Source organism: Emydura macquarii, unplaced genomic scaffold (genome assembly GCF_026122565.2).
Source record: "Emydura macquarii macquarii isolate MOO-44397 ecotype Brisbane River unplaced genomic scaffold, CSIRO-AGI_Emac_v2 contig_1253, whole genome shotgun sequence".
Classification (NCBI taxonomy): domain Eukaryota; kingdom Metazoa; phylum Chordata; order Testudines; family Chelidae; genus Emydura; species Emydura macquarii.
Window position 1 is genome coordinate 94604392 of NW_027131390.1, and position 15056 is coordinate 94619447.

Below are 15056 nucleotides of genomic sequence, written 5' to 3' on the forward strand. Positions count from 1 at the left end.
TCTGCCTAATTCACTAACGTATTCCTAGGCAAGTCAGTTTTTTTCTGTGTCTGAGTATCTTGATCCTACCTCCCTCAACAAGGGGATGCAAGGATTAAACTTGTGTATGACAATTTGTATAGCTCAGTGAATGTGTTATGTTGTGCAGGTGTATGATTATGATTTTTGGCATATATGAGGTCAGACAATGCTAGTTTGGGTATTTTAATTCAGCATTTTTACGCCCTTAAAAAAAACAAAGAACAATGAAAAGTGTAACCTTTATATTTCTGGCTTTTGGAGATAACAATTGTGTTTTTAAAAACTACAATTTTCTATTTGCAGAGTGAAGCACAAAATCATTGTGACTTGTCCATATAGAAAGTCAATGCCTGAACCGGAAATAGAAACCAGGAACTGTGGCTCCCAGTCCTCTCCTAATTGTAACAACTCGCTCTTCCCATTTACTTACATAGAATGAAACAGATTTTAAACATACCCTAGGAGATGACAGCTGAATGTATATGATTTAATTTGATAAGAGGAATAGAGAAGATGGTTCTTTGAAAAGGTTTTGTAATTATGTCATTTTGCAAATTTTCTTCATATTTAGGGATCCATATTATAAATAATTAAATGCTATATATATGATATGATATAATATAATAAATAAATCCATTATAAATATGGATTCACTTAAGTTTCAAACAGTCCTATATTTTAAATAAATGCTCTGGAAAAAGTTTGTATTTGTAAACATTTATTTTCTTGAACTGAAAAAAGGCTTGCATGAGCACACATTGTACAGCCTTGCAAATTACACAGAAATTGAAAAAAGGTTTTTGTATGTGCAATGAAGCTTCTGATGTCCAGTGATCCTCTGCAAATGATGAAAACATATTTAAATGACTTAAGAAGGTTCCAGCACTTATGTAACACAATTATGTTAAGACTGCAAAAGAAAGAAAAAAGTCTATATTGGTGGGACCACAAAGTGCAAACATTTTGTCATTTGGGGAGGTATTTCAGTTTCTTTATCCTTTTACTAAAAACAAATTGGCTTCAAAGAACATTCTTTGTAGTTTAGACATAGTCGTATTCCTCTTTAATACTTATGCTAACCTGTTTGATTAGAAATGAGTTCAAGAATATAATTTATTTATAATTAACTTTCACATAGTTTTAGTGAATCTTGAAAGGATTGTGAAAGGAGATTAGAAGTTATTGAAATTGGTTTATTGGAAAAGAAACACAGGGGAAGAGGAATATGTTAACTGGAGACTTTTGTGTAGTTGGCTAGAAAATAGTGTAATTTCTTAATAGTTATTCTCCCTCCTCCCACCCCACTCCACCCCAAGCTCTCTGCCTTAAAATGGATAGCTGTGTGCTGGCTGTGAAAAGGGATTACAAAATACAGATCTGAATATGGATATTCATTATGAAGAAAAGTTTGCTGTACAATAGAGCTTTGGATCTGATACAAGAATTCAGAAATATAAAACAAAACACTATAAAAGTAAGGGGCATTTTAAACAGCATTCCTCATAGAAAGCTGCCTCTCTGTATCTTGTCAGAATGGATTCTTACAGCTGTCTGGGTTTAAATGTATATATATTCTTCTTCTTGCTGGATCATTCGGTTATTCTTCAAAGGCTATAATGTCATATGACGACACATCCCAGGAGTCTATGGAGAGAACAGAAACCCCATAACATCAAGCCAATCAAGTAGAGAAGAGAAGGACATGGAACTAATAAAGGCTGAATGTCCAACAATGTAGCTGCTACTGAGAACTAGCCCTTTCCAGAATACGAAACTCATAGTGCTTCTTGCTTGTTCTCAGCCTAAACTTGTTAACTGAGTTACTTTGTTTCTTCAGTGCATTTTGGGCTGCGGACATTGTAGGGAACGTAGCTAGAACTGTATATGTGGAGGCCAAGTCACTAGGTTTGGAGGGCTCAGTGTTCACATTACTATCTCCACTGCCACAGTAACGGTGTTGGTGTTGCTGTTGTGCCTGTAGACATGGGGGATTCCTTAACCACCGAATCTTGGCACCAACTTTAAAAAGTTCTCCAAATAGTTTTTCAGCTTCCATACGCGTTATTCCTTCTGGCAATTCAGTAATTTCTAAGACTTTTCCAACAACTGAAACAAGAAATATGTAGAATTAAAACTGGTCATTAAACATAACAAGGATTCAATCTTATATAACGTAGTGAAGTTACGTTAGGTGTGAAAATTATGTTAGGTGTGAAATTAACTTAGCTCAAACAAACATACATTCTGCTTCTACTATATTTAAAAAGTCTTTAGTAGTTTGATGTTCAATACCACAACGTTCCAAGTGTGGTCAACTGGAGCTTAGCACGCAGGCTAAAAGATAGTACAAAGTGCTAAATAATTAATAAGGGTTTGTCTACATGAACATTAAGTTTGCAGCAAGCTACCCCACCTTGCTGCCTGTGGGGACCCTGTTGATGCACACTAACTGTTAATTAATGCGCTATGATCTACTCCAGTTTCAAAGTGGGGTAGATCAAAGCACACTAACAAATTGTGTGTGTCTTCAGGGTCCCCATGGATAGTTAGTGCTAGGTAGATTCCCACCCCAACTTGCTGCTAACTAAATGTTCACATAGACAAGCCTTAGCCTAGTTCTGCAGGAGATCTGAGGACTTAGTCTAATACTTGGCTGATCTTTTAACAGGATAAAATATATGGTTGCAATAAAAATGTGGGACAGTGAGAGACTTGACTTGCTTCACTCACAGCAATGTAAAACTTACAGGAAAACACAGGTTTGGCTATCTTCTCTCATAGTTGCCTAGGGAAAGAAGCCCAGCTCCCTTCTGTACTCATTGATTCACTAAAAGAGTTGGTGGTAATACACAAAAGGGTTAGTTTCCCCCTTGTGCACCATATCTTGTTCAGTCAAAATGAACTCTCCCTCCAGATCTCCTTTCAGGGCCTAGCTGGCAAGCCAAAAATAGATATTGAACAGTCCACAAAACACAGTGCTAGCATTCTGGCCCTGCCCCTGCCCCATTTATTGGGTAGCACTTGTTGCCTATGGACTGCACAGTGGAGAGAGATTGTACCTTTGTTCCATCCATCATATTTATTGGAACAAATGCCCTGCATTCTGATTTATGTTAGGAAAAAATGAGTACATCAGGAACAAATGTAGATATTACATTCACAGTTCTGGTAAGCTAAGGGTAGTTATGGAAGAATTTTATATTATATTAAACGTTATGTAATTTTAAAATAGTTTGGTATTAACTTTAACATTAAATAATTTGACTTAATGATGATAATAATTTGACTTCCTTGCTTTTCTTTTCCCTCATCTTTTCTATGATTTTTTCTATCTACTGTATACTTTGATTTTCTCTTCCTGTGTCTCTTTTCTTTTCTTTATTTTATTTTTTGATCAGTAGTTTCTTCTTTTCTTCCATCCCCATCTTTCCCTGGGTTTGCTGTCTTCTTTTTTGCCCAGTTACTGTTCCATTCTCACCTTCTTTACCTTTCATACGCTTCATCCCTCCTTCTTCCTACCTTATCTCACTCATTAAATTTGTACCAACTTTCATACTTTGAATAACACAATAAATAAATTAGAATAATGCATGCTTACTGCTTCAGTTTTTGATTCAACAGTTCCCTCAGAGCACCACCCAATGATTACAAACCTGGTTCCCCTGCACCAAGATCTGCTGAAGCAGCCTTCTTAGCTGGTTTCCTTCCTCTGTTTCCATGTCTGTTTCCAGGTTGACACTGAGGTCAAACAAACATCACATGGTTAGAATGATTACATTTGTAATGTTAAAGTTACAAGCAAGGATTAGAAGTTATGAAGGATTGTGCAGGGGGGCTGTAGCTAGTACTCTACATTATGATAGTACAGAAGCGGGCCAGATTTCTGGATCCAGTGTCACTCCTGGAGCCTACCACTATTGCACAAAAGCATGTTCAGTCCCTGGTATGAGGGCAAAGAGGAGGGAAAGGTGAAAGCAGCATGTTAGCCAATACATATATGTGAGGCATAATATACACCATGATAACAGGTATCATGTGCATGGTTTTAATATGGTATAGTGAACGTAAGTTGGGTAATGATGATAAACTGTATTATACTTATTCTTGCTCTCTCACTCTAAGTATCCCACAATATCCCACTTGTAGCAGTGCAATTACATTTGGCATAGGCAGATAGATCTTGCCTTTGACAGTTTCCCTAAGTGTTCTGCCCTAATACAGGTAGGGAATGTTTTCATGGCCTAACTAGTTTGGAATGGTATGTGCAAAAACTAAAGATAGAAGGGGTACACCATGGTACTATAAAAACAAGTTGAAATTGGTAGGTGGAATCTTAGATGACATATAGAGGGTTTTAACTTGGAAACAACCCCATTGTCAACTGAGGTAGTTTTGGGAAGCACACCTATGCAAGATGAACTTGAACACTGTAAGAACAAGCTTCCCGGAAGGATTGGTGTTGTACTAACTTTTTTTTCCCTGTACTGTACTGTTTTGCCTATAGAAAATAAATTGTCTGAGCTTGGTTATCTAATCTCTTGAACATTTTGTATCCTGAACTGCAAGTGTTGTCAGAATTAATTGGCTATACATATTAAGCAACAAATATCTTGTATTTTTCAACAGTGATTCTTCTGGTTGATCTTAGCTTTTTGGAAATTTAATTTTAATATGAATGGCAATTTCTGAATACATTGCTCCATCCCTATCCCCATCACTGCTGTACACTGCAAAAACACAAGGTATCAACACAGAATAAAAACTGACTTATGAGAAGCTCCTATCTCTCTTCCAAAAACTACAAAGTAAGTTACATTTCCAGTGCAAAAGTACATTTCCTTCATTCACGAATCTTACAGCTGCAGCCTTGGATTGTTTTCCCCAGTACTGCTAAAGGTGTATCTATACGGATCATTAGTTCACACCAAATGGAGTGTAAAATTCTAATGCACACCACTGTCTCATGCACTAATTGGCCCATGTAGACCCTGCTGGTGCACACTAAATGTTCCCCAGTGCACATTAATGTAGTTCTGTTTTAAACAGTACTACATTAACACACATGAATGCTGACAGGGTCCTTGTGGGCCAGTTAGTGCACAAATGCTGGTATGCATTAGAACAGTGGTTTCAACCTTTTTTCATTTGTGAACCCCTAAAAAAATTGGAATGGAAGTGCGGACCCCTTTGGATAGTCTGTGGACCCTCTGGGATCTGCAGACAACTGGTTAAAAAGCACAGCATTAGAATTTATGCCAAAGTGGTACTGACTAACACGGTGTAGACAGCCCAAAGTTGGGACTTGTTCATACCTGTTGGCCTGTTACATGTCCATGTGGTAAAGGTGGAGGGTTATATTGCAGTGGCTGGCCGAGCAATGGGTATCTGGCATCTCCTGAAGATGAGAAAAATAGTCTTAATGCTTTTTCTTGCTTTAATATAAAAGTTTTCTCTAAATGCTCTTAGCCGCCTACACCTCACAAATATGGTATACTGCTGAATGAATGTGTACAAGGAAATAATTGTAATGTAGCTATTACCAGAAAGAATACAAGAATTGGCATCTTAAGAGAAAAAGCACTTCAAGCATTCACCAGACAAAGGTAAACTTGTGGAGAAATAATGGACTGATCATATAAACTATCAAGTTCAAATGTCGCAGGCTCCTTACATTTAAAAAAGTATTTTAAAAAGTTATAGCAAGTACTTTTGTTCCCTGGTTTCTCTGCCATAGTCTCCTCTATATTCAAATCTCCTCAAAGAGTTTGAATAAGGTTTAAACTTGTTGCAGTGTTTCAGATGTTCAATGTGTCCAGTTTTGGGCCCCCCACTACAGAAAGAATGTGGACAAATTGGAGAGAGTCCAGAGGAGGGCAACAAAATAATTAGGGGGCTGGAGCACAAGACTTATGAGGAGAAGCTAAGGGAACTAGGCTTGTTTAGGCTGCAGAAGAGAAGAATGAGGGGGGATTTGATAGCAGCTTTTAACTACCTGAAAGGGGGTTCCAGGGAGGATGGAGCTAGGCTGTTGTCAGTGATAGTAGATGACAGAACAAGGAGCTATGGTCTCAAGTTGCAGTGTGGGAGGTCTAGGTTGGATATTAGGAAAAATCTTTTCACTAGGAGGGTGGTGAAGCACTGGAATGGGTTACCTAGTTAAGTGGTGGAAACTCCATCCTTAAAGGTTTTTAAGGTGCGGCTTGACAAAGCCCTGGCGGGGATGATTGGGTTGGGGTTGGTCTTGCTTTGAGCAGGGGGTTGGGGACTAGATCAACAGTTCCTGACCTGGGGTGCGGGACACCCTTGCGGGGGGGATGCCAATGATTACAGGGGGTCCGTGAGGCTTCAGTAATATTGAGGTCATTTAGCCCCCTGATCCCAGCGCAGACCGGAATGGAGGAGCAGCCCCGAGCTCCATGCTGGCCAGAGCAGAAGGGCGCACAGCTGGAGCAGAACAGTCCTGTGACAGTGGGGGCCTGGAGCAGCCAGGGCCAACCCACCAGCACGCGCTGCCTACATTACCCTCAGTCCATGACGGCTGGGAAGAGGCGGGGCCACACATGGCACGTGGTGGTGGCTGCGTCAGGGAAGGCTTAGTTTCTTACTCAAGTAAAAGTAATTTATTATCATTATTAATATAATTTAGTGGTATTATTATTATCATTATATGTGTTTATAGGGGTTGTGTGTGTTTATGGCCCAGTTGTGTGCGTGTTTTACCTAGTATTAACTAGTGGAGTTTTCACTCAAAAAGGTTGGGAACCACCGGACTAGATGACCTCCTGAGGTCCCTTCCTACCTGAATCTTCTATGATTCTATGAAATCGGTATGCACAGTTCCACCCTGCCACCTGCTCCTTGAAATCTCCACCCACTTGAGGGATCCTTAAGTTGACTGAATAGAAATCTTAAAGGGACTAAGGAAGTTGAGACACACAACTGACAATAGGCAGTCTAACATTTATGCAAAAGTTAGTGAGCACATGCAATTTACTAGGGAAAGTGGCCAGTGTATAGAATATGTTAAAAATAAAATAAGTAACATTTATTTCTTAAAAAGGAGCCAATAAAGAATTTATTTTTCTGCCTGCAAACGTTTTCCACATATCACACCCATTATTCTAGAATTCTAGAGCTGCATCTACCCTTCAGTTTCTCAGGGCATGTCTATATTAAAAACTTAAATTAACCTGTGTTAGGTCAACTTACAGCCACCGCAGTGATGGTGGTTAATCTCCACACTGCCCTTCTTCTGTCGGTGCTGCATGTCCACATCAGACAGGTTTCCACTGCCTTAAGAAGGGCAGCGTGAGGGGCTGAGAGCTTGGTTTCTCAGCTCCATGCGCCACTCCTCCCAGGCTCCTGGCTTTTCACTGCCCCAAGGCTCCTTGCTGGGAGCTGCCTTGCACACCCAGCTCCCCAGTCTGTTCCAGGAGCATGGCTGCCCCCTACCTTCAGGCTCTTGGCTCCTGGCTAAGTGGCTGCCATGCTCCCAGTGGGAAACAGAGAACTGGGAGAAAAAGGGGGGCAGCCATGCTCCCAGCAGGGAGCTGAGAGTCCCAGCTACTGCCGTGCTCACGGCAGGGAGCCAAGAGCCTCAGGGCTGCAGGGAGCTGGGAGCCTTGGGGCAGCACCCAGAGTCCCGGGTCCCGGTGGGAGCCTTAATGCAGCTGGGCTCCCAACATGGAACAGAGAGCTGGGAGGGCAGCCTGGCTGGGAGCAGGGAGCCAGGACCCCGGGCACCAGCCTGCCTCTGAGCAGGGTGACTGGGCAGCTGCCTGCTGGGGAGTGGGGAGCCCAGGGGCAGCTGGGCTCTAGCTGGAGCCCTCCCCTTGCCCTTCAATGACACAGCTCTAGCATGGAGCCATGACAAGAATGACAGCCAACAGCCGATGTAAGTAACCCACAGTGTCCACAGGGACACTTCATCACCCTAACTACACCCACATAAGCCCTATGCCTGTTGTGTGGGTGGAGTTGTTATGTTGGTGTAGTAAAGCACTTACATCAGTAGGAGCAAGGATGTAATGTGTACACTGACATAATTAGGTTGATCTAAGATGTCTTAAGTCGACCTAATGCTGTAGTGTAGATCAAGTCTGACAGACAGCAGCAACTAATCAGATAAACATTTTAGCTACCTAATACATTGTTATGTGCTATATTCACTGGCTCACTAATCTAGATTTGGTTATTTGAATGTTGTGAATCAGCTGTCTTGCTATGCGAAAGAAGAATAGTTATGTCTCTAATCAGCAAAAATTCCATACTCATTGCTCTTCCATTAAAATGATGGCAGCAGGTTCTGCTCCTGGTCTTTTACAAGGAGTTTCTCTGAGAAAACGTTAATTGTGTGAGCATGGCAGACCCAAATGAGAGAGAGGGTGGGACTCTATTTTCTGGCCCATTGATGATAACGATGGGAAGTCACTACCTAACAGCTCTACATCAATTATTAGTAGCACTACTGTGGTTGTGTCTAGAGGCTCCTGTCCCATTGTGCTAGGCAGTGTATAAATATAACAGACGCTGATCCAAAGAGTTTACAGTGTAAGTAGTCACTTGATCAATGGATTAATCAATGGATTGAGGATGAAGAATGAAGTGTCTGGTGAAAAGGCAGTTTACCTTATACCACATTTCTCTCTCCCTTTCCCATATACCATGCCATGCCCACCTAGTGCAATGGGTAGGCATAAAGGACTGGATGACCTTTTTCTATACCTAAAATTTACATGCATTGTGATATATTTAGGGTTTGCGGTTTAAGTTTAAAACTTAAGCAAAAGTATCTAAAACTAATTTGTTTTAATTTGTTTTAAATAAAATATATCCCAAATTTACAATTCCACAGTGCTGAAAGTTATTTATGAGGGAGCTACGTGGTTCTAATAGCCCCCTATCGCTAACATGAAGTTCACAGCTTTTTTGTTTTATTTGGGGGCAAAGGAGAGTATGAAAACAAAGTTAATTTTTTATACAATTCCAGGAATACAATTTGTGAACACACTGGCAAAAAAAACATTAAAAATCAATCACAATTCACCCTCAAAACTGATGAAAATTGAAAAAAAAATTACATATAATAACCTGGAATATTCATGTATATTTTTATATAGTTCAGTTAGCTGAAAATCTTACCTTGACCAGGGACAAAAGATCTAGAAAACTGGGGCACAATAGAAAGAGGTGTTAATGTGGGACGGAGATTTTTCATGCTTGATAGTTGAGCTGGTGCTGGTGACTGGGCTGGTGAAGTGACAGGACTACCTAGTTGAGAACTATGCTGTAACTAGAGTAAAATGTGACACAAAGATATTGGTCCCTGAAAAGTCAGTGATTTTACATTTATTTACTTGAATATATCACATATTTACAATATTCAAATTCTGGATACAATGACATTAATATTACTGTTTGACAAGCACTGGATTTATTTTGTTCCTCTTCAGAAATGAATTCTCTCTTTTTAAATATAAGATTCATAATAAAAATGATCCCAGGGGGAAAAAAAACATATCATACCTGTGTGGCACTGTCTAATGTGCTAAACTCTGTGGATTTCTGCCCTCTTTGATGGTCACAATAATATTTATTTTGTTTCCACTGAGGAGGTGAATGGGTTCGATTCTGAGGATTGTTGGGTATATTTAGCTGCATCATTACTACTCCTCCACCTGGTGATGGAGCTACCGCTACAAAACAAGAAGGGGGAGGCTACTGTTAGAAATTAGTTTGTTGTGTAACTCAAGCTTTATTTACTGAAAATTAGGAAAGTGACAAGAAAACAGCTAGTGAAATAATAGGTTGCTGGTTTCTGGAAATACAAGAATTTGTCTTCTGTTAAATATTTTATTTCCATTACCAAATAAAATCCTTATAGATCATTTAAAGGAAGACATCAGGATTTGTAAAAATGAGTTGAGCTACTGAAACTTAATATCATTATTAAAACATTTTTTATGCAAATTGTTCTATCAAGCTGTAGTTGAAAATGTTATACATTTACCATAGTTTTATTTTCTGAACAGCCATTAGAACATTCATTACTGGAAGATAAGAATTCAGCTAAGGCACAAAATCAAATAATTAAAAATATATGTTCAAGCCAGATCAAGGAATACTGTACATTAGGCAAAAGTAGTTGTATAAAAATTAAAAAACAAGGTTGCTTACCAAGAACTGACGTTCTTCGAGATGTGTTGCTCATGTCCATTCCACTATAGGTGTATGCACACCTCCGTGCACGGTTACCCGGAACTTTTTTCCCCTTAGCAGATCCCTGCTCCGGCACCCCCTGGAGCCTCGCGCACATGCCACGATATACGAGATGCTGCCAGCCCTACGCTCCCTCAGTCCCTGCTTTCTGCCAACTCCGGCAGCGGGGATAGGGGGTGGGTTGTGGAATGGACATGAGCAACACATCTCGAAGAACATCAGTTACTGGTAAGTAACCTTGTTTTCTTCTTCGAGTGTTTTCTCATGTCCATTCCACTATAGGTGACTAACAAGCAATACCTTTGGAGGTGGATTGGAGTTACCTGCTCTGCCGAATCCCGCGTCCTCTCTTGCCTGCTGGACGATGGGGTAGTGGGACGTGAAGATATGCACCGACGACCAGGTGGCGGTTTTGCAGATGTCCTGCAGGGGCACTCTCTCCAGGAAGGCTGTGGATGAGGCTTGAGGCGATCGAAAGGTCCAGCAGCATGCTGAACCAATGCTGTCTCGGCCAGGCCGGAGCGATGAGTATGATGTCCGCCCCGTCCCTCTTTGTTTTCAGCAGGCCCTTGGGCAGGAGCGGAATGGACAGAAATGCGTACATGAGGGTCCCCGTCCAGTCCAGGAAAGACCCAGTCTCGGCGACCCCTTCGGACACTTTGTGTTCCAGGCTGCTCATAGGCCCAGCAGAGCTTGGAAGATCATAGCCACCATGTAACCAGTCGTGGCGGGGTAGAAACGACCTGCTGAGATGCGCGTTTCTGGGTGAGAGGCCATCAGGTGGAAATCGTGCCTCTTTCATCCAGTCTCGCAGACTGCTCCCCCTGTCTGTTTATGTAAAACATGGCTGTGGTGTTGTCCGTCAGTGTCGATTTGCCTGTCAGGAATCAGCTTATACGCTACGCCCTCAGCTCCTTCACGATGTAGAAGGCCAGGGCTCATCTCATGTCCAGCAAATGCCATCTCTTCTCCTCCTCCAAAGCATGAGGTGTTGGGAACATAAAAACACTGAAGGGAGCCTCTGGAAAAATGTATTGAATACAATGAAAGCTGGGAGATGATAAAGACCATTGTCTCACCTTGGGAAGCATAGGAAGTTGCACTGGGGTTAAGTGTGGACTTCTGTTTGTTTATGAGTAGTCCCATGTGGCCTCAGACCTGCCCTTGATCAGTCGATCGTTGTCTTTCATCTCAGATAGCTACTACCACCATGCACTTGATACTGCTGAAGATAGGCCAAAGGGCAGGGCTATAAACTGGTAGTGTGGGCCAGCCACCGTGAAATGGAGGAAATGGGGAAGATAGACACATGAAAGTATGTGTCCTTGATATCCAATACCAGTCTGGATCCAGGGAAGGAATTATGGAGGCTAGGGAGACCATGCGAAACCTGAGTCGTTTGACATATTTGTTTATACGATGCAGGTCTAATATAGGTCTCAGACCCCCCTTCGCCTTGGGGATGAGGAAATACCTCGAATAGAACCCCTTCCCCCTTCAGCCCTGAGGGACATTTTCCACTGCTCCCAGGTTGAGCAGAGGGATGTCCACCTCCTGCAAGAGGAGTTGCTCATGAGAGGACCTGAAAAGGGATGGAGGAGATCCCGAGACTATCCCAAGGACCCAACGGTTCAAAGTGATTTTTGCTCATTCGGGATAGAAGGGCCTTCACCTGTTTAGGAAGGAGCGGGGCGGATCCAGGAGAGCAGTCGGGGCGCCACCCTTGGGTGCACCATCAAAATTGTCTCCTTTGGTTGTCCAGCCTCCTGAGGGGCCCTTGCTGGGGAGCTGAGGATGAGGTAGGGGGCTGATTTCTTCTTCTAAACCCCCTATTTCTATCCCTATTCCTATAGGGTTGGAAAGGCCTGGATGAAGCCTTGGTTGCTGCTGCGCCTGGGGCCATGACTGACACCTGGAAAACTGGGGTGTGTAAAGGCCCAAGAAGTGAAGCGTGGCCCTGGAGTCCTTCAGACCGTGCAACTTCGCATTGGTCTGGTCTGAGAATAGGGCTGACCCATCAAAGGGGAGGTCCTGGGTAGACTGCTGCACCTCCTGGGACAGGCCCGAGGATTGTAGCCACAAGTACCTTCACATACAGATGGCGGACGTTATGGCCCTGCCTGCCGAGTCAGCAGCATCACAGACGTCTGGAGCGCTGCCCTAGCTACCGCGGTTCCTTCCTTCACGATTGTGCTAAAGTCTGCAGCCTGGTCCTGGGGCAGGGCCTCAGTGAACCGCCTGAGGGAGTCCCACAGGTTGAAATTCTATCTGCCCAGGAGGGCCTGATGGTTGGCAATCCTGAACTGCAGGCTTGCCGTGGAATAAATCTTTCTTATTGTCCTTGTTCTTGTTAGTCGACCCTGGCAGACCTTGCCTGTCTCGCTGGTTAGCAGCATCTACTACCAGGGCTCCTGGGGCGGGGTGTGTGAACAAATACTCAAACTCCTCTGTCGGGATGTAATATTTCTTCTCAGCCATCTTTGACGTAGGGGCAACCAAGGAAGGGGTTTACCACAGGGCCTTTACAATCTTAAGGTCCCCTTCGTAGACTGGGAGGGCCACTCACGCTGGGGCAACCACCGCCAGCATATTAAAGATGCTATCTGTGGCCTTTTTTAGCTCCTTCACCTCCAGCCCCAAGTTGGAGGCCACCCTCTTGAACAGCTTCTGGTGCGCCCTGAAATCCTCCAGTGGCGCAGAGGGGTCCTGGGGAGACTGCCTCATCAGGTGAGGAGGAAGAGGACTGCAGAGGTGCAGCCTTCGGGGGTGTATGCCGCCTCCTGGCAAAGGGTTGTACCCACTGAGGTTCCCTCCTGGGGATCCGACTCCTCGTCCGAGGAGTGGTGCCTATGGGCCTTCTCCTGTGTCGGAGGCATCGACTGCACCCCCGACGACTTAATGGATTGGGGCCCTGGCTCCACCTGGATACCCCATGGGGCCCAATAAGGCCATTGTTGCAGCCATTGTCCCTGGGGCTAACCTGGGGCTCACTGCGCCACAGGCTCTGACACTTTTTGGGGGCGTCGGCTCACTCGATGACTGTCCCCCCTGGGGAGACCCTGAGTCATCATCGTAGTCAGAGGCCCTGAACCAGTGATGCCGTGTTCGTCCTTGGTCCCGGGCACCCTTCCATGCCGGGGACCACCCTCTTGACACCTCCGACCTGGAGTATGATGAGGACTGCCTCCGTCGCTGCAAGCGGTGCTGACGAGCGAGGGTGCACTCTGAGGAGCTAGAGGTACCGGAGCGTTGTCTCGGTACCGATGATTTCCGCTGCTGCTTGCCTTGCGGATCTGCAGGCACCTTCGGTGACCGAGGTCGGCGTCGTCCCAAACTCCCCGGTACTGAGCCGGACTCCAGCGACCGGGTTCTGCGCCGCGAACTCTGCGGTGCCGGGTCTTCCTCCGAAGACCAGGTTCCGTGCCACCTCGGTGTGGGCGAACTTCTTGGTGCCGGGGAGCTGGAACTGGAGCTGTCCGAGCGCCGCCTGGGAGACCTTGTCCGGTGCCGCCTCCTGTAATGAGGTGCCTTCAGTGCTGGGGATTGACGTCGGCGCCAAGAGGGAGACTCCACACCCCGTTCCAGAGCAGGTTGGCTCGACACGCCGATCTGGAGCTACTACTAGGGGAGCAGCTCTGCTCTACCTTTGGAGACCCTCCAGCGGGAGATCTTCCTCCCCATACCAGGGATCTCCTCCACCATTCTGGGAGACCTAACGTGGGTTTCCCCCATGACACCGTTTCCCTTCTCCCTCGGCGGAGGGTGGGGTGGAGGTGGCGTAGGCAAGGCCAACAAGGCTCTTGCCACCTGAAAAGCCTCCGGTGTCGACGGCGTCAGCAGGGGCACTCTCCCACTTCCAGGAGTCCAGAGATGCAGGCACCGGAGAAGTCTCGACAGGCTGGGTCCGGTGCATCTCCGGACTCGACCCTGCCCGTACCGACGGTGCAGGGGAGTGTCCGTGCTCCACATGCTGCTTCTTTCTCTTCGGTGCCGGCGATGTTGCACAGTGCTTAGTCGATGGCAGTGCCAACGGGTGCACGCTGTACCAAAGTCACACTCGATACCGAGGCAGAGCGGGTTGGCTCGGACGCCGGGCAATTTCTTGATCGTTTTGAGTCCTTGGTTTGAAAGCCCTGCAGATCTTGCACTTCTCTTTTCTGTGGGCTTTCCCCAAGCACTTAAGGCAGCAGTCGTGGGGGTCACTGAGCGGGAAGGTCTTCCCAGCTTGAAGCGACCAGGGCATGGCCCAGCTGCTCGAAGTCCCCGCAGGGACTTGCCTTATCTCTAACTACTCTTAACAACACTTAACAACTACTTAACTAAATAGAACTAACTTAGAATATCAAACAAGTCCAAACAAGGGGAATAGTACTTGCTGAGAGCAAGGCTAGTTCCAGCAACCATCATGGGTGGAAAGAAGGAACTGAGGGGGCATAGGGCTGGCAGAGCCTCATATACAGCGGCATGTGTGCAGGGCTCCAGGGGGCACCAGAGCTGGTCCTATGGGATCTGCTAAGGGGAAAAAAGTTCTGCACACACCTATAGTGGAATGGACATGAGCAAGCACTCAAAGAACTGTACATTATGCTTCATGATAATTAGCAATGATGTGCTCATTATCTTTTTTTTTTTTTTTTAAAAAGACATCAGTAAAAAAACATAAGCATAATATTTAACCCTTTCATAGTGCCTTGCATCAGAGAAAACTGGATTAATCCTCAACACCCACATGAGGGTAACATTCTCATTTATAGATAGACTAAAACACAAAGGGTCAGATTCATTCCTATGGGCAAAGGATACAAACTGACCCTCCC

General features: G+C 44.5%; 1 protein-coding gene across 3 annotated transcripts in view; it reads right to left on the reverse strand.

Moving 5' to 3' along the window:
* Window positions 1-722: 722 nt before the first annotated feature.
* The window catches only part of R3HDM1 (R3H domain containing 1), a 118735-nt gene continuing 104401 nt past the window's right edge, over window positions 723-15056 (reverse strand). For all 3 annotated transcript variants that reach the window (XM_067549525.1, XM_067549524.1, XM_067549526.1), the window contains 5 exons: window positions 9547-9716; window positions 9163-9313; window positions 5334-5416; window positions 3675-3759; window positions 723-2127 (listed from right to left, as the gene is read on the reverse strand). In XM_067549525.1, coding sequence (XP_067405626.1) covers window positions 1763-2127; window positions 3675-3759; window positions 5334-5416; window positions 9163-9313; window positions 9547-9716 — 854 coding nt within the window. In that variant the 3' untranslated portion in view covers window positions 723-1762. The remainder of the gene's footprint in view (window positions 2128-3674; window positions 3760-5333; window positions 5417-9162; window positions 9314-9546; window positions 9717-15056) is intronic.